A 20904-nucleotide genomic window follows, 5' to 3' on the forward strand; every position below is an offset into this window, starting at 1 on the left:
TTAGAAACTTTCCATCCAGAAACAGAGGCAAATATAAATCTCTTCAAGAAAATATAGTTCATATTGATATGGCTTATTATAATTCTCCATAATACATTAATCTTTTTAAAATTAGAAGCATTTAAAGTCAGGAATTAAAAGCATATAATTCAAATTCTTACCTATGAATTAGCTCACAACTCTATGGAGTAATTTTCTTAGCATTTGATTAATATTTCCTGCATCTTTTTTTTAATCATAAAATCTTAGCAAGAGTAACAAGAAAAATTATAGTTAAAATTTTTAAAGTTTTCTTACATCACTGTTTCTTTTGCAGTCACAAACTGGACCAGCACACTGGAAGACAAAATACAATCATCACCACATTTTTTAAATTCAATTTTAATTATATCATTTTATTACTATGTTACAAATATAAATCAGAATGTAAGATCATTCTATTCTATAATAAAAAAATAATGACTTCATCTTCAAAATTAGAAAATAGGCTCCAGCCGGTTGGCTCAGTGGTAGAGCATCAGTCCGGCATGTTGAAGTCTTAGGTTCGATTCACAGTCAGGGCACACAGGGGAAGCAACCATCTGCTTCTCCACTCCTCCGCCTCCTCTTCCTCCTCTATCTCTCTCTCTTCCCCTCCCACAGCCATTGTTCAAATGGTTCAAGCAAGTTGGCCCTAGGCACTGAGTACGGCTCCATGGCCTCAGCCTCAGGAGCTAACAGAGCTCAGTTGCACAAGCGATGCATCAGTGGCCTCAGATGGGCAGAGCATCACACCAGAGGGTCTGCCAGTGGATCCCTCTTGGGGGTGCATGCGGGAGTCTGTCTGTCTCCCTGCCTCTCACTTAATAAAAAAAAACAAATTAGAAAATAACCACTAATACATATCTACACTAGCATTTCAAATTATAACAGAAATATTTTTTATATTTATTAAATGATTAAACAAAAAATCTTTAAAAAATGGGAAACTGAAAATTTCTTTTGCCTTGCCTAACCAGGCAGTGGAACAGTGAATAGAGCGTTGGACTGGGATGTGGAGGACCCAGGTTCAAAACCCCAAGGTCACCAGCTTGAGCGCGGGCTCATCTCATTTGAGCAAGGCTCACCAGCTTGAGCCCAAGGTTGCTGGCTTGAGCAAGGGGTCACTCAGTCTGCTGTAGTTGCCTGGTCAAGGCACACATGGGAAAGCAATCAATGAACAATTAAGAAGCTGCAATGAAGAATTGATTCTTCTCATCTCTCTCCATTCCTGTCTGTCCCTCTCTCTGTCTCTCCCTGTCTCTGTTACAAAAAAAAAAGAAAATTTCTTTTGCCTCTGTATGAGATTTTGTGCACTTATTTACATTTGAGATTATTAAGGTCTACCGGAAAGTTCTGTCTGTTTTTGGAATAAAACAAAATACAAATTTTTCTTAACCGTCAATAAACTTTATTAAATAATATTATTGCCATTATTATTAATGATTTCTTGCCAGCATGAGGGCAATTTGTATATTCCATTTTTGAAAAATGTTTTATCTTTTGATGTGAAAAATTGAACCAGTGCTTCTTTGATATCTTCTTCATTTTTAAAGTTTTTGCCCTTCAAAAAATTTTGTAAGGACAAAAACAAGTGATAGTCAGAGTGTGCTAAATCCGGGGAATATGGTGGATGCTACAGACATGCTTCTGTAGCATTTCTTCCTTGTTGAAATTTGTAAAAATTACAGTGGCGTAAATGAACTTTATCAGTAGCCATGGGTACACTATGGCTTCACACATAAGACTAACGTGAATCAACTTTGTTTTAGTTAATTTGCTACATCAGTACGTATACATTAAGTGATAAAAATAAAGAGGCACACATGCGCCAAATAAACGTGCTTATGTGTCGAAACTTGTTTTGATAGAAATGGACAGAACTTTCCGGTAGACCTTATATATAGCAAAGTAATTTTAATAAATAGTCTTACCGGATCCCTGATTGATGTTTTGGTGAAATTCTCTATCCAGGAATATACATCAATTTTAATTCCAACAACTGAAAAAAAATGTAAAAGAAATATGGACATATACCTTTAAAAAATGTAGCTATGATTCTCACATATCTATTTTTCCTTTCATATTTGAAAATTCCTGAGCAGGCAAATGTAAGTTTCTTGAGATTAAAAAAATAATTTCAGCTGCATATTGAAAATTTTATTTGACTTCAACTTTACTTAGCTGCAATAAATAGGTATTTTATGCAATAGCATTAAATTTGGGTTGAATACAATGTTTATTACAGAGTTATTCCTTGGGGTTTTCATTAAGAAGTAATGCTGACAGCTCTTCAACTATAATGTAAACTTCCTTTATATTCATAACACAGTTTATTCATTTGCCACAACCTGGCCAATTAACTAATATAGATGATTAGCTAAAAAAAAAAGTAAGTGATAATGTTAGGAGCAGCCTTACTAATAGAAGGTTATTCAAGTAGATTGTCTTATGAGAATTCCTTAACTCTGCCAACATATGCAATAGATGCTTAAGTAATGTTTATTAAAGAGTGGACAGATGACAAGATGAGAGGATGCATGGGTGGGAGAGTAGAAGAATGAAGGAGTGTCTGAGAGAATAAGTAAGTCAAAGGAGTTGAGGGAAGGAGAGAAGGGGTGAATCCACCTATGTAGTTGAAACACTGAGAGATAAGACTGCCCTCAAGAGCAGGAAGGCAATTTATCTTCCTCCTCCAGGTGCTCTAATACCTGCCCTTTCAAAAAGTCAGTATTGAATCATACAATGAAAAAAAATAATAATTGTTGCTACAAGGGTCCTTGGGGTACTACACAGTTCCATTCCTATGACAATGACATAAACCCAAATTTTGGTGTATATCGAAGCACACCTTAACCTAAGTCACTTCTCTGTCCTAACATGGTTGTAAAATCATAATCTAGAACATAAAAACACAACTAAGCCATAGAAAAGGAAATGGACATAAATATACTATGATGTATACTGTACTGCATATTCTTCCATGACTTTATGGACACACTGTAGTTTGCCCACGTAGTCTGTAAGTACAACGCTAATGACTTAAGCTGAAATACCCAAGTCTCAAATTTTTACAGATTTTCTGGGAGTGAGCATCATAAACTTGAAACAGTATGCTGAGACTGTCCCTGTGTATTGTATCTATTCATTTAACCCTAGTTCCAATTCCCACTGATGCTGTTCTAAAATTTTGTTTTCTTGTTTGATTTGTTTTAACAAAAATTCATTTTTCTATCTATTTTATAGGAAGTTTTTTAAAGAGAAGATCTCTACATAATATTTTTTAATAGATACACAGTCTAGATGTATATAATTTATTCTCCGATGATGGAAACTAAACTTTCCATGTTTACATCATTACGGATATTCACAGCCTTGTCCACGTACCCTTCTGTGTATTTGAAAGTGTCTTTTAGGATGGACTTCTAGAGTAGCATTGCTAGACTGATCCAGCATTTTGAATTTTGATATATGACACTAAATTGACTCCATAAATATATTTCAAAAGTGTACAAGTACACATGCTTCATTGAAAATTCCTCAGACTTTTTACACTATAAATTTTATTGTTTTTTAAAATTTGCCTGTTTTTTACTTTGTTTTGGGTAAAGCTTTCTGATAGCCTTCCTGATGAGCATTGCCCATTTATAATATAAATTTTAGGTCACATCTAATTTTGTTTCTGTATATTTATACAATGTATATGCATACCTGCAGGTTTAAGTTGTTTTCCTTGGATGTATATTTCCACAGCTTTGCTTACCATAATGCCGGATTCGTAAGCACCAGGTCCACTTTCTAAAAAGAAATGACAAAGAAACCTATCTAGATACATCAAATAATATTGAATTCTTTTCAATAGGTAACTATTCTAGCATAGATATATAATATATACCAGGGTAACTGGAGTGAGTGTCCATAAATTGGTTAGAAAAAAATTGACTTTGGGATGTGAATTACTCAGCTTGGCCACTTCTACTCCACAATCTAATGGATACAAGCCAGCTCTCGGGTTCAGGACATTTGCTAAAACATTGTGAAGGCAACTGAAGTGGAGGGATTGATCTTAGCTTCCCCAAACCACGTTTGCATTTTGAAAGATATATGTCCCTGGCCAAATCTGAAATTTTCTGAACTTCAGTTTTCCCACCTGTGAAAATGAGGATAAATATTACCTACCCCCAGAAGGGTTGAGTAATTAAATTAGAAAATGTGGAGAAAATTACATAATAAAATAATTTAAAATATGGCTATTATTAATTTTTATAAATAATATACTTAAATTGATTAAAATGAAGTAAACTAAATATATTTTTTAAAATTCATTAAACATTTTCAATATATTTTCAGTTTGTTAAATGTGGAATTATCTACATGTGTTTCTCTGTATTATGCATACCTGTAGATCAGCTGCCTCTACATTACTGGATGACTGTTTTCCTGTAGGTGCTTTTTACCCTCTCAATGAAATAGATGCTTCTGTCTTTTCTAAGTCAGCATAAAGTGTATACCTAATAATGACTACCTGATCAATTATCTTATATTGTTTGGGTAAATGCAGGTAGTAGCAATATTTAATTTTTTTAATTGAAAAACTAAATTCCAAAGTAACACTTACTGTTAAAGAATGGTGCAGTGAAAACATAGTTATCATTATCCAAACTCCTTTTATAGAAGCTGTCTTCATATGTTTCTGGGTTTTCTTGCCAATTTTCTCCAGCCCTAAAGAGGAAATGGCTCATCATTTTTATTATTTAATCTACCTAATAACCTACTTTTCTCTGGGTGAACAAAACTGAAATTTACAGATATTTCTACATCACAGTTATGTCTAAGGAAGTTAGAAGTCTTTGATAGAGTAAATGACACTACGACTAAGCGATAGATATACACAGAATTATATAAAGGGTCAGGAAAAGCTGACTCCTAGTTATACTCTGTCATTTACTAACTAGGTAATTCTGGACAAGTCAGTAAGTAGGATAATTAAATATTAATAAGTCTTCCCAGGCTACTTTACAGTCTGTTCCGAAGATAAACAGAGGTAAGATTCATTGAAGAAGAGTAAAAAAAATGAAGAGCTATACAAATATATCCTGTAGCTCAGGGGCAGTCAACCTTTTTATACCTACTGCCCACTTTTGTATCTCTGTTAGTAGTAACGTTTTCTAACCGCCCACTGGTTCCACAGTAATGGTGATTTATAAAGTAGAGAAGTAACTTTACTTTATAAACTTTATAAAGCAGAGTTACAGCAAGTTAAAGCATATAATAATAATTACTTACCAAGTAGTTTATGTCGGATTTTTGCTAAGTTTGGCAGAATAAATCTTTATAAAAAACAACTTATATAGTTAAATCTATCTTTTTATTTATACTTTGCATACATAGAAATTACATTACTTCATTGAATTATTAGTGGGATGCTTGAGGCTGATGCTGGGAAACTAAATATTGAACATCCTGTTCAATTTTTGTGAGGAACAAGCGAAGTCTCCCCTTTAGGAAATATTCAGGCAGTTTCTTTCTTTCGTCATATGATTAATAGCACTAAATCCTGATTCCACAAGATATGAAGTAGGAAAAGGTATCAATAAACTGAATACCATTTTCTACATATTTGGATATAAGACCAGTATTTTTTTATTTTGTCATAGGTTTTCATATCCACCACTGTCGAATTTATGTTTACTTTCTTCATCATATCTAATTTCTAACAGTTCTTCTTGGCAAGTTGTTATCAGCCTCTTCAATATTTGCAGTAAAAGAATTTTTCATCCAGTCATACACCTTCAATTTCAAAATATTTTCAAATTGTTTTTCCATGTCCAATTTAAGTTTGTTGAAGTGGCCACTGAATCTGTCAATATCCTCTGGAGTTACATCATCTTTTATAGATGATAATTGAGGAAACTGATGAAATTCTCTCTTCAATAGATTATGACAAAGTAGTTCAAGTTTGTCAATAAATAATAGCACAATACTTTGGCAACCTATAAGAATTTTATTAGCTCCTTGAAGCTGCAAATTGACATCGTTAAACCTCTTCAAAATATCTGCCAAGTAAAAGGCATCATTCTTTACTGTTCTTAACTGTTGACACAGATTGGTCTATTACTTTCAAAAAATTATATGACACTATCATATAATACTAAAAATCTAGCCAAAGATGTACCCTTTGACAGCCACTGAACTTCTGTGTGCAAAAGCAACTTAATAAAATCTTCATTATTGGCCTGGCAAAGCTGTCGAAACATTCTATCATTCTTTGCATTGGATTTGATCTTGTTTAACGGCTCGAATTATTATAGTTAATGATGAATGGAGAACTTGTACTTAGATGTTTTCTTACAAGATGTCTGTGCACCACACAATGAATACATAAAATATTTGGCACTTCTTGCTTCAAATAAGCAACAAACCCATGATAGCGACCTACCATTGATGGTGCTCCATCAGTAGTGCATGCAACAATATTATTCAAAGGAATATTATTTTTTGTAAAGTATGTTCTCACAGTATTAAATATAGATAATCTTTTTATATCTGTGATGAGATTTATTGTGAATAGCATTTCTTCTCATAATATATTGTTTTCATCAAAATAGCGTACATATGCCACCAATAAAGCATCATTTCTGCAATGGTAAATTCGTCCAATTGCATGGAAAATGAAGAGTTCTGGAGAATACTTATAAGTTTGTTGTCAACATTAACTGCCATTTCATCAACTTGTCACTTTACTGTGCTATCGCTTAGGGGCAACATTTCTAAAATTTGAGGTATATCCTGATGCATTACTGTTGAGATAAATTCTTTTATAGAGGGTATTATTACAGTTTCTCCAATATTATAGCTTTTTACCACTTTTTGCAATTATTTGTGAAATGCAATAAGTGGCAATTAATCCATCTTTATTCTTTGTATGTTGTTTCTTAAATGATGCAACAATAGTTGAACGATTCTGAACTTTTTTATATATTTCCTGAAAATATTCAATGGGCTTGTCCTTGTCATTTGGATGCTTTGTAGAAGATGTTCTCGTAATCGGGTTGGCTTCATTGCCTCATTGGATAATGTTTTATGGCACAATAAACACATTGGATGTTATTTATTTGCAACAGATTCTATGAAACCCATCTTCAGAAACTCTGGTGAATAGCCGCGTGCATATATATATTTTTTGAGACATGGGCTTATGATATTTCACAATATTTTGTTTGAAGCTGTAAGCATGTGCTTGCTCTCAGAAATCTAACTCCATACTGACTTTAGTTTCGATTATGTAACGGTTTAGCTTCACTTACGTAATGTGAACAAAACTTATGCGCTTGAAGTCTGTTGCATGGTCGCGACGTTACAAGTGTCATGGTTGAGCGAGAGTTTTTCGAGACAAGACTAAGTTAGTGAGTATCCCTGGTTGTGCGTTTTATAAAATTTTATGTAGCAGGTGTTGGTCAATGGCATCACTTCTTTGCGATCGAGGTGAAGTAGCAAGACATCGGCTAGTTTTGGCAGTCCAAGGGGGGGGGGGGTTCCTAGAATGTCACCCTATTACCCTAAAATCCAGGAATCGAGATGAAAATATGTTAATTGGTGTCTCCATTGTCCGGCAGTTTCTGTCATAGAAAGAAGCATCGAACCATGGAGTTCTTTGTCTACGGGGTAATAAAATGATGAACTGCTAGTTTTTGGGTGACAGTATCAGTCATAAACTACCCGCTGGATCGGGCAGCGGGTGTGGACTGTGGGTCAAGTACCTGGCCGCTCGCAAATGCGGGCCAGGTGGTCACGAAAGAGGTCAGGTGCGGTCCCAATACAGATGCCCTGTAACAGAGTCTGACCGCTGTCCTGATCTTCACTGGTCAACAGTTAGTCGATTAGTATGTAATCGTGGTGCTGTTTGGTTGCTCCACTACCGTCCACCGTGAAAGCTGGAACGCCCACTAGTGGGCGGTAGGGAACAGGTTGATTACCACTGCTGTAGCTTATAACCATTATGTTCATTTCACTAGGTTAGTTTTTGGCTACAAAAAGAAAAATTTCTTTTGACATCTCTTAAACTATGTAATATATATGATAAGCAAATACATCACTGGGGAATCACATAATAGCTTTCTAAAAAATGAAATATTTTAATAATATAAGTACTTTAAACAATGACTCCAATTTAATTTATGAATAATGATCTGTTTCTCTGAAGAATACATCCTTATACAGTAATGTACAGTTTCTTGCAGTAGACTATTGTAGTGTACTTATTTTTACAGATACTGTTTGAACTTACTCTTTGGGATAAACTCTGGTAATCCCACCATCAGTCACAACAAACCGTGCTTTTACTCCTTTGCTGGAAGAGAAGAAGGAAATATTTTAGTCAACTTACTCTTTTTAAGGTATTAATTTAGGTACTGGTGATACAAAGATAAATAAAATGAGTTCCTAAAATACAGAAAGTCAAAGTGAATATATCAATATGCAACTATGTTTTAATAGTCAAGTATCTAAGAAACAAGTGCTCAAAGGAAGGATGCTTAAGACAGGCATCTCACAGGAAGTAGTAATACCACTGGATTTTGAAGATGGAATAGGAGTTAACCAAGATGATAGAGAAAGAAGGAAGATACCACAAGACAGTATATAGAGAAAGCTAATGAAAGTGATTGTATTAATGTGATAAAAGCAGCAGGCACAAGGTGAGAAAAAACAGGAAGTAAAATCTTGAGTGCAAGCTTCTTAAGTATGGTCAACTCATGAATGATCTTGAAATCCATGCTAGAGAGCAGCACCTTAAACCTGAAATTGGAACTGCATTTAAAAAAATTTTTTTATTAATTTAAATTTATTGTGTTAACATGAATTCAAGTGTCCGACTCAATATAAATCCCTCACCCCCACCCTCATGTGCCCCATGACACCCCCATTGTCCCCTTCCCCCTAACTCCCTCCCTCTTCCCTCTGGGATTTGCTTTCCTGTTATCTATATCTATCTGTTATGTATATTTATGTATATAAAATTTTACTAATCCCTTTACATTCTCTGATTCTGTCCCCTCCTCCCCCTTCCCTCTGACAGCTGTCCCTCTGCTCCCTGTGACCCCACCTCTGCCTCTATTTCATTCCTCAATTCACCTTGTTCATTAGATTCCACATATAAGTGAGGTAATATGATATTTGTCTTTCTTTGCTTGGCTTATTTCACTTAGCATAATAATCTCCAAGTCCATCCATGCCATCACAAAAGGTAAGATTTCCTTCTTTTTCACGGCCATGTCATGTTCCATGGTGTATATGAACCACAGCTTTTTAATCCACTTTTCCACTGAGAGACACTTGAGCTATTTCCAGATCTTGGCTATTGTAAATAATGCTGCAATAAACATGGGGGTGCATATCTTCAATGAAACCAAGAGCTGGAACTGCACTTTAAAAGTAAGACTGGTAGCCTGACCTGTGGTGGCGCAGTGGATAAAGCGTCAACCTGGAAACACTGAGGTTGCCGGTTCAAAACCCTGGGCTTGCCTGGTCAAGGCACGTATGGGAGTTGATGCTTCTTGCTCCTCCCCCTTCTCTCTCTCTCTCTCTCTCTCTCTCCTCTCTATAATGAATAAATAAAATCTTAAAAAAAATTATAAAAGTAATACTGGCACCTGACCAGGCAGGGGCATAGTGGATAGAGAATTGGCCTGAGATACAGAGGACCCAGGTTTTAACCCTGAGGTTACCGGCTTCAGCAAGTGGTCACTGACTCAGCTGGAGATCCCTGGTCTAGGCACATATGAGAAAACAATCAATGAACAACTAAGGTGCCACAACTATGACCTGATGCTTCTCATCTCTCTCCCTTCCTGTCTGTCACTCCCTCTCACTCTCTCTCTCTCCCACCTCAAATAAATAAATAAATAAATAAATAAATAAATAAATAAATAAATAAATAAATAAAAGTTAAGACTGGCTAGTGTGAGTTGAATGGAGAATAGACTTGGGGCTATTGTACTTAGAGGAATGGGAATTACTAAAGGCTTAAAATTATTTGCTGCAATTCTTGGAAATGGAAATTAGGACCTTAAGTGTGAAGAAGAGAGAAAAACATTGTTAAAAGAAATATTTAGCATTTAGTGGTTGATTGTAAATGGGGTGAAGAAGAGACTATAAATGAGAACTATAGTTAGATTTCCTAGTTTCTTGACTGGGTGTATGGTAGTGCTATTAGAAAGTGAACTTTCCAATGAAGAGGATTCACTGGAAACCCTATTTTACCACACATGCTGAAACACACAAAAACATGCCTAGTCACACTGCAGTGTATACACCACACGTGTAGCTGAGTAATGGCAGATGTTATTCCTGACACACACCCACATCTGCAAGTTTTCTACAATTGCAAAATGATTTTCTTGAGAATTGTTATTAAAGAAAAATAATAAACTTTAAAGTTATAACTATTTCCAGCGATTTCCTGGAACAATGCTAAAATGAAATAGAAGTCATATAAGAACAAATACTTACATGTTTTTCTGCTTACTCCAATAATTTTGGACTAGTTCACTTGTAAGACCTGCATCCAGCAAGACCCGATTAATCAAATCCGTGTTACCTAACACAGAAAGGACAGCCTTAATTACATCCACATAATTTTAAAATTAAGATAATGAGACAAATATCTATTTTTAAAAACAATTTATAATAAATATTTATGATTTAAAAATATTATATATTTTAATTACATTAATTATATTTTAATTAAGATAATTAATTAATATATTATATTTTTGTATTTTTTTAATATTTTTCACCTTGTCTCACATTTTCCAGGCTATGGGCAGAATTAGTAGTGGAAGAGCCAATTCTACGTGAGGCAACTTATTTTGTAAACTTTATTAAGAAGATACATGAAATATGCCAATTAAAAAATAATAAGGAACAAGTATTTCTCTTGTTTTTTTATTGTAGGTTATTGTAATGATTCCAAACCATCATAATTTCATGCACAATTTTATATACATATATATTATATAGTTTATATTATATATTAAATATTATATAGTTTTTTGTTTGCTTCTTTTGGCCAAGAAACATAATAAGTTACTACAGACCAGTCCTATTGAAAAATTGGCTTTTGGAATCCACTGATATTGATGAAAGAGTCAATCAGTTCAAGTTCAAAGGTAATGGAGAGAACAAATGGTAAGAATCAATGGTCAGCTTGACCAGGTGGTAGCCCAGTGGATACAGCATTGGCCTGGGATGCTGAGGACCCAGGTTCAAAACCCCAAGGTCATTGGCTTGAGCACAGGGTTTACCAGCTTGAGCGTTGGGTTGCTGGCTTGAAAGTGGGATCATAGTCATGACCCCATGGCCACTGTCTTGAGCCTGAAGGTCACTGGCTTGAAGCTCAAGGTCACTGGCTTGAAACCCTAGGTTGCTGGGTTGAGCAAGGGGTCATTGGCTTGGCTGGAGCACCCCCCACCCCCCAACCCCCCGTCAAGGCACATATGAGAAAGCAATCAATGAACAACTAAGATGCCACAACTATGAGTTAATGCTCCTCGTTTCTCTCCCTCTCTGTCCCCACCCACCCCCCACTCTTTCTCTCCCTCTCTCTTTCTCTCTTTTGCTAAGAAAAAAAAGAAAAAAGGTCAAATTAATACACATTATTAGAATACTTTGCTTTAATCCTTTTCTTCTGGCTCCTCTGCTTAATAGTAATCAAGCTCTGAATAACCTAAAAGTACGCTTTGAAACTTTTATAATAAAATTTTATTTTATTCAGGTAAGGAATAGGAGGTTTCAATATCCTATTACTACAAAAGGTACAAGTAAGATAGGCTAAAACATTTAATTGACTTTAATTATTTTAATTAAATGTACCTTTCACCCAGGATTAAAGAATAAATATAATCCATATTTTAGTTTTCATTTCAATTCATTTTAGGATCTTTTTTATTGTATTATTTTAGAAACTGCATGACTTAAGAAGAAGTCATTTGGGAAGATAATGCTATAATTTGTCTCAAATTCTTTCAGGTAAAACAACAAAAAAAATTGAGACCATTATTCTAATTTGTAATATAAACCAGTGTTGTAACTTCATAATTTTATTCATATTGCTATTAACCTGTAAGTCTAAAATATGTCTTGAAATATGTCCCCTGCAGTTAATTCCATATATAAATAGATTAATAGTATTAATCTTTACCAGTTTACAAATGCACACATACAAACTCATTTTCACATTAGTTTACATTAGAGTAAGACAACTATTCTATAGTGTTAACATTTGGGTAGGTTAATAAATTAACTTAAATAATTGAAATTGACATTTTACTGACAGGTAAGTACTTTTATAAAACAAAATTAAATGACTGCAGCCATTTGAAAAAATCTATTTAAGTCAAATTCTAACAACTGATATTTACTTTTAGATTTAGTTTTACATATTACTTGATAATATGAGAAAAATCTGTAACAGAGAATAATATAAGCTCTTTTATAACTATCAGCTACTTTTTATAATTAAAAATCCAATAAAAGCCCTGGCCAGTTGGCTCAGTGGTAGAGCATCAGCCTGGCGTTTGGAAGTCCCGGGTTTGACTCCTGGCCAGGGCACACAGGAATAGCACCCATCTGCTTTTCCATGCTTCCCCCTCTCCTTTCTCTTTATCTTTCTCTTCCCCTCCTGCAGCCAAGACTCCATTGGAGCAAAGTTGGCCCGGGCACTGAGGATGGCTCTATCAGGTGCCTAGAATGGCTCCGGTTGCAACTGAGCAATGCCCTAGATGGGCAGAGCATCACCCCCTGGTGGGCATGCCAGGTGGATTCTGGTTGATCGTATGTGAGAGTTTGTCTCTGTGCCTCCCTGCTTCTCACTTCATAAAAATACAAAAAAATAAAAAATCCAATAAAATTTCAACTTTTCACATGGTTATATAATCACCTCAAGTATTTCTTATTGGATTACAGGGGAGGCTGATAAAAGGTGAGTGAAATGGAGAAAAGCTGAAGAACAGATGGATATTAGTATTATTATACTGAGAGTATTTTGTTTAAACATATTCATACTATCCTAGGATCTATAGGCATATAATTAAAGAAATATTCAATAATATTATTTCAGTTCTCTCTTGGGAATGCCAATTACTAATAGAAAATAAAAAGTAATGTAAATTATATTATATTGCAAAGACTGGCTCAGTCAGGGTGAGCACACACTGAGTAGAAAAGTTTGGAATCTCTCATGTTCAGCCTTGATCATGCAGACTTCATCTACCCAAGACAGGTCTTCACAGTAGCTAATCCTTCTTAGAAGTTCTAGTTATTTCTTTTTATGACATAAATTTAAATTTGAGAGAAACCATGTGTTCACTCTTTGTAACTGTGAAAGTGCTTTTTAAAATTCTTTTTGATAAAAAAAATATTTTTTTAAAAAGAGAGTGGAGGAAGAGAGAAGGAAGAGGAGGGAGGAACAAAAAAATCAACTATGATACTTTTCTCCAATTATAGTTACTAATTCTTTTTTGCCATAGAATGATTTTCTTCTATTGTTTCCCATTTGTATTGCATATTCCTGATAGCACATTCATAAAATATTTTTAGGAAAAAAAAGTTAAGATTTTTAAATGTTTTAAAATCTAAGAATCTATAAATCTCTATGAAGTTTCATAGTATGAATGATGCAAATATCTTTGGAAGACAAATATAATAGTTAGAAACTATTAAAATTTCTTTTCACCCAATTTGATTTACTTCATAAAATAAGAAATTATAGAAGCATTTTATTAATATACAGTTAACTGTGATCAAAACAATGTCAGTAAGAAAACAAATTATCAAGCAATATATCTTTATATTTTGATTTTATTCTATTCATATTAAAACTCATTATATAAATTGGAAAGTATATATAAATTGATAAAAATGTTATATGTTTGTTTTTCTCTATATAGCAAGAACAATGCAATGATAAACCTTCAACAGCTCATTCAAAATTAAGCTTCTTAAATTAGAAGGGAGCAAAGATAAGCATATCCTATTTACATTTAAACATTTGCAAGTATCTATTATGTGGCTTTGAAATTTTTATTTCACTTTTTATTTATTTATTTATTTATTTATTTTTTACAGAGACAGAGAGTGAGTCAGAGAGAGGGATAGATAGGGACAGACAGACAGGAACGGAGACAGATGAGAAGCATCAATCATTAGTTTTTCATTGCATGTTGCAACACCTTAGTTATTCATTGATTGCTCTCTCACATGTGCCTTGACCGCGGGCCTTCCAGCAGACTGAGTAACCCCTTGCTGGAGCCAGCGACCCTAGGTTCAAGCTGATGGGTTTTTTCCTCAAATCAGATGAGCCCGCACTCAAGCTGGCGACCTCGGGGTTCCGAACCCGGGTCCTCTGCATTGCAGTCCGATGCTCTATCCACTGCGCCACCACCTGGTCAGGCTATTTCACTTTTTAATGTAATAAAATTTCTTTGCTAAGACCATATTGTTACATTTTTACCATTAAAAGTTTATAAAGAAAATAAGTAAACCATCATAACAAACTAAACTGAACCAAGATTTGACCACTTTGGCTATAACCAAGTAAGTAATTATTATGAATTAATGCATACTTACAGGATGGATTGTTTGGAGTCTTTCTATCAATAAACTCATTGAAATTTAAAAGAAATTCAGTGTTATTATCTGATATTTTAAGGTCACTGCAGTAATCTCTGAAAAACATATTTTAGGATACGGGCATTAGAATAAATACATTTACAAAATTTACATGGTAATCATAGGAAGTGAAAACATTTTTTTTACTAGCTATATGACTTTGCAAGCTCCTGATTTTCTTGTTACCTCTATTTTCTCATGTCTACATCAGAATGATATCTTGACAATGAGTGGCAAGAGACTGATAGAAATATTTCAGAGGTAAACATGGGGTTACACAGACACAATTGATGTTGGTTGCCTGTTAGCTTAATGGTCACTCAGCACAGGCCTGGGAGCCTGAGGACTCAGATAATCACTCTTTCTTAGGTTCTGGTCCCAAAAGAACCACACATAACAATGGGTGGCAGAGTAATACCTGTAGTTACCAAAACTGCTAAATTGTTCCCCAAAGACAGGAAGACCTGCAGATACACTTTCTATTAGGCACTATTTTTCTAAAAGACATCAATTTCACACACACTGATCATTATTTAATCTCTTTTAGGAAAACAATTCCTCAGAAAATTAAAGCAGCAAAGTAGAGAAATATTTGCATGGCTTTAAGGGAATGACATCAACTTTGATTTGCTGAAAACACCCACAGGGCCTGAACACATCTTTTGGTCATTTTCTTGAAACTACAATATCTTTAGTATTAGAAATCTGGCAAGTTACTTATTTCTAGATTACTGAAAATAAGTTGGTTCTCATTCTGGTAAAAAAAACTTACATAGGTCATACAGGACAGATTAGCATTGAATTTTAGACTATCATGTATTGTTATTTATTTTTCATCAAATTCATCTTCTTTGAAGTGCCTTTTTAATTTCTGAATATCCAAGAAAGATAGCAAAATTAACCTATGTTTGAGACTTTTCATCCTTAAAACTGAATGCCTCTTAAAGGCAAAAATGTTCCGTGCATCTCAATTCTCAACATCCTCCTTTTGCAGCAGTTTTAAGATTGAGGAAATTGCAAAAATGCTATTAATTAGGATCAAATAGCTTTATTTAGGAATTAACAAAAATAGTTATATCTTAAAAATTTGCAAAATTTCCTTTTTAAATACTTTAAATAATGTTTTTTAATACCCTTTATTAATTAACAAGCCTTCCTTTCCCCTTTCTCTAACTACAACTTACTACAACCAGAAATAATAACATATTTATTCAGAGCTCATATATTATCTAGAACTCTGCTAAATACTTTGCATGATTTACTTATTTCAAAGCTTTTACAAACTTTATTATGAGATAGGTATTATTGACACATTTGCAATTAAAGAGACTAAGGTGAAGAACATTTGAGTAACAACCATAACAATGAACATCTGGGTAACAGATCCGGATAGTTTGCTACACTGTGTCCCATTAATAACAGTGACAAATTCACAAGACTGCTATCCTATACTACACAAGTCTTTGTCTTTTCTTGCCAATGTTTCTTTATATTAATACTCTATCACTTTATTTTCCACCCCTTGTTGAATATACATTTAATACTCAACTCTTACAGGAAAACTTTCACAAGAAAATATTTTACTCAGATGTACTGAACGTTCTTTTGACATTCTTTAGCATTTGTATATTCAACATACATACTAATATCTTGGAGTAACAAGGAAACTGGTTCAAATCTCATCTTATTCAACTTCTCTAAAACTGTCTCCTGATTTTTGAAATGGGATAATAACACTAAGTTATTATAGAGTTCTTCTGAGCATTAAATATAATTATGCATGTAAAGGGCTTAACATGTTAACTGAGGTGGACACGTATCACTTTGTGTCACAAGTTATACCATTGCTTCCCTTCTCTGGTATTTTTGCTCTATTCCTGAACATGAAGGAGAATTCCAGTCTTCCAATCAGTCATGTTGAAACTGAATAGGATTTAGCCTACAGAAAAGGCTCATCTGCTCATCCTTGCTGAACTAAACAAATTCTATTACTTATGAATTGGAAATTGGAATTGAGAGATATTTATTCTCTCTGTGAGTACCTGTACTTTTACCATATTTTTTGCCTTGTCTGATAGTAAAGCACAGAAAACCAATCAGTATTATCTGCTCTTTAATAATCAGGAGAGGTGAGTGAAGAAACTGTCCAGAGAAAAACTGCTATCTACGATGGAGGGACTGAGTACATCACTTCAACCTCTGTTACAGTGTTAGTACATGGATGTGTTAATATTCTGGGGGACATTGTTCTTAATATTCTCCTTTCTACCTAACATTGCTTTTAGCAGTTTTAAGTTGTTCAAAGTTACTTGTATCAAAAATGTGGTAATAATATTTCAGGTGTCACTGTTAATAATATGATTTTTAAAACATTCTTCATATGTTTATAGGTTCTACAGTTACCAAATATTTATTCAGCACCTACTGGATACCAGGCAGTGGCTGTAATACTGGGTATTAAATAGTAAGTACACAGTCATGGTTCTGTTGGGAAAAGTAAAGAAAATAAAATGTGGCTGTGCTCTAGATAGAGAAATGCAGGATTCTATAAGAGTCAGCAAGGACAAATAATCCAGTGAAAATGAGAAAGAAATTTCCAGATCAAGAAGTTGGATTTGGGGTTTGGAAAGGGGCAGGGTGTGTCTGAGTATCATAGTCCAAAATAGAAAAGACAATTTGTGAGTAAAAAGAGCTAAGGGGTATTCTTCCTTACCCCTTAGCTCTTTTTACCTGCAATGGACCTAGAAACTATTATGCTAAGTGAACTAAGCCAGGCGGAGAAAGAAAAATATCATGTGACCTCACTCATCTGAAGAATCCAATGAACAATGTGAAGTGAGCAATGGAATTGAGACAGAGGAGAGATCATAGGGACCAGAGGAAGAGGACAGAGCGAAAGGGGATGATAGGAGGGGATAAACCTGAAGGGAAGGGGGGAGGGTGCTATGGGGAGGGGGACAAGGGAGATGTTGAGGGGAATATGGGGGAGGAGGATGCATTCGGGTGACACTAGAATCTATGTAAACACAATAAATTTAAATAAAAAAATAAAGTTTTTTAAAAAAGAGCTAAAGGGTAAAAACAGTCCATTTAGGAATTGAGAGAAGTTTAGTGCGGCTTGAATTTAGAGCAAAGGTTGGCTAACTTCTTCTTAAACGGCCATATAGGAAATGATTAAGGCTCAATGGGCTGTCGTGTTTAAGCCATAACTACTCAACTCTGCCTTTATAGTGAAAAATAGTAAACAAGTACGGTGTGTTCCAATAAAGCTGTAGGGATAGAACAGGCCTCCAGCGTGTAGCCTGTGGTTTGATGGCCCGGATTTAGAGTACGGAGAATCGCACTGGTAAACTAGGACAGAGCATTTGAAAGTTATAACATAAAGTACAGATTATTGTGAGAACAATGCTGAGCCATTGGTTTGCACTAGCAGATGAGAAACAGAATTTTATTCTTACTTTAGAAACTCTCTCTGGTTCCAGAAGAGTGACAGGACTGGGACAGGAGGGGGAGTACTGGAGGTGGGGAGCGCCGTGCGGAGGCAGCGGCAGCAGTTCAGGAAGAGAAGGCCGTGGGGAGTCCTGCAGGTGGGCGCGCCGTGCGGAGGCAGCGGCAGCAGTTCAGGAAAGAGAAGGCCGTGGCTGGCTCAAGGACAGAGGAAGCCAAGAACGGCCGGTCTGCGTGATACTCATAAGACAAATTCGGTTTGGTAGGACTGAATGATTAATTAGTAGTTAGATATGAAGGAAAGGGAGTAACAGCAACTAACAGGTTTCAGGACTGGGCATTTAAGAGGATGATGTTTTCTTCATGGAGGAAACACAAGATGAGTTCTCCAAAAAGAGCAAATGTTAGGAGATGCTAAATTTGAAGCACATTAAAGTGATTCCTGTTCGGTTTCTATAAATAGGAGTCTCACATTGAAATATGTAGTGTGTGTATGTATATATATGTATATATGTGTGTATATGTATATATATGTATAATGTGTATATGTATATATGTGTGTGTAATATATGTGTATATGTATATATATGTATATGTGTATATGTATGTGTATTTGTATATATGTGTGTATATATATATGTGTATATGTATATATATGTATATGTGTATATGTATAATGTGTATATGTATAATGTGTATATGTATATATGTGTGTGTGTATATATGTGTGTATATGTATATATATACTTATATATATATATAAAGTCTGGAAATAGATATATTGTTTGATGCTATACTGTAATGTAAACCACATAGAATGTTATTTTGTTTCTAGATGTTATGGCCATCTTGAAGATGTAGAAGGCATCACCCCAAACGGTAGTGGACTAGATGGGTGGTGTGTCTATAGATTTGAACAAGAAGACAGCCTAAGCTGAGACTCTCATGGACATGATCTGCAGAAGTAAAGTAGTTTATGAAAGTGACTGAACATGCAGTCATGAGAGAGGAAGATGTTCAGAATAGTGTGTCATCAAGCAAGAGGTGGCAAAGAGTTTCAAAGGAAGTGATGAGAGCATCAAACACTGAAAGAAATTCAAGCAGAAGAAGTTGCTTCTGGGTAGTAATCCAAAAATATGCTCTGTTAACAGAGCGTAAAATATAGTCTCTAATTTTATGAACCAAAAATTCAGATATCTTTATGCTGAAATAAAATAAAAGAGTAACTTAGACCAATTTTTATAAGCCTTCTTTGGGTTCTTAGAGTAACTGGAGAAGTATAAAATGTGAGAAATTAATAACAGAAGCTCCTAATCTATTTTTTTCAATAATTTGTCTACATAAGCAATTTTCAATGGGTATGCCACGAGAATTTTTAAAACATGCAATACCTGACTATTTAGTCAGGGGTACTGGCCTCTTTTCCCTTAGATTGTTAAATAAATAAAAGACAACTGGCAACACAATAATAGCCATCTGGAGTGAATGAATCAAAATTAGAACTAGATTATTTTTGTCAGAGCAGCAAAAAATATATTTTCTGGTGTGTTGGAGAATTTTAATAATTAGTTTGTGTGTGTCATGTGATGAAAAAGGTTGGAAATAGCTGGTCTAAATTAATAGGAATTATATTAATTTGAATATACATGTGTTTGCTAGAGAGTGGGAAGTAAACTAAGAAAAGAACTAAAAATAAAGACCATTCCAGGATTATTGAATAGATTTTCAAGTAATTACATAAAAAAGAAGTAGAGATTAAAAATAATAGGGACAGACAGGAGGATAACATGAAAGAGAAATAATATTGGGCAGGAGGAAAAAATGTCAATCATAAAAAATATGTAAGAAAATGTCACTATATTATGTTTTCCAAGAAAGTTGTGTTAGTGTATTGAAAAAAAAATTACCATATTTCCCTATGTATAAGATGCTCCCATGTATAAGATACACCTTAATTTTGGGGCCCAAAATTTGAAATAAAAAAAGTACTACATAAAGTTATTGAACTCAAGTTTTTTTCATATAACTCCTCATCACTGTCAAAACTCCCATCAATTAGCTTGTCCTCATCTGTATCTGATGATGAATCACTGTCTTCAACAATGAGTGCAAACACAAGCGTGAAAAAGTAGAAAATCTAAGTAAAAAAATCTACAACCACTGTATAAGACGCACCCAGTTTTTAGACCCCAAATTTTTCGGAAAAGGGGGCATCTTATACATGGGGAAATACAGTATATGGTTAAGACCTTTTATCAGGTACATATATTCTTATGACTCTATATACATATATATCTGTACATATCTATCAGTGTGTATGTATATATATGTGCATATATATACATAAAAACATGTAAAACATGCATATATAGAGTATGTTTGTATGTGTACACATACGAATGCAAATACACAATTTTTCATGTCTGTTGCAAGTTAGTCCCAACAAAAGCAAAGCCTACATCTGTCTTGTTCACTGTTGTATCCCCACATCAGCACACTGCTTAGGTCACAGTAGCTGCTCAGTAAGCACCTGAATGAATGAATGAATAAATGAGCAGGATTTGCTTTCAGTTTCAAAGTTCTTGTTCCTTTTGGTTCTATAATTTGGCAGAATATTAACCCAGAGCACTCTTGACCCCAATTCAGAAGTTATCATTCATATAAGCTATTAAAAATAAAATAAAACAAAACCAACCTTGGTGCTAAGAATGTATAGCCATATTCTTCAAAATTATCTGGCTTCAGTGTTTCTGAATCTACAAAGATAATGTT

The 20904-nt window shown here is 34.4% G+C and overlaps 1 protein-coding gene across 9 annotated transcripts in view; it reads right to left on the reverse strand.

The window, feature by feature from the left end:
* CACNA2D1 (calcium voltage-gated channel auxiliary subunit alpha2delta 1) overlaps nucleotides 1-20904 on the reverse strand; it is a 587655-nt gene that overhangs the window by 36333 nt on the left and 530418 nt on the right. For all 9 annotated transcript variants that reach the window (XM_066354417.1, XM_066354423.1, XM_066354420.1 and 6 more), the window contains 8 exons: nucleotides 20828-20888; nucleotides 14644-14741; nucleotides 10528-10615; nucleotides 8306-8368; nucleotides 4637-4740; nucleotides 3730-3816; nucleotides 1953-2020; nucleotides 298-336 (listed from right to left, as the gene is read on the reverse strand). In XM_066354417.1, coding sequence (XP_066210514.1) covers nucleotides 298-336; nucleotides 1953-2020; nucleotides 3730-3816; nucleotides 4637-4740; nucleotides 8306-8368; nucleotides 10528-10615; nucleotides 14644-14741; nucleotides 20828-20888 — 608 coding nt within the window. The remainder of the gene's footprint in view (nucleotides 1-297; nucleotides 337-1952; nucleotides 2021-3729; nucleotides 3817-4636; nucleotides 4741-8305; nucleotides 8369-10527; nucleotides 10616-14643; nucleotides 14742-20827; nucleotides 20889-20904) is intronic.

Source organism: Saccopteryx leptura, chromosome 12 (genome assembly GCF_036850995.1).
Source record: "Saccopteryx leptura isolate mSacLep1 chromosome 12, mSacLep1_pri_phased_curated, whole genome shotgun sequence".
In the NCBI taxonomy this organism is placed as follows: domain Eukaryota; kingdom Metazoa; phylum Chordata; class Mammalia; order Chiroptera; family Emballonuridae; genus Saccopteryx; species Saccopteryx leptura.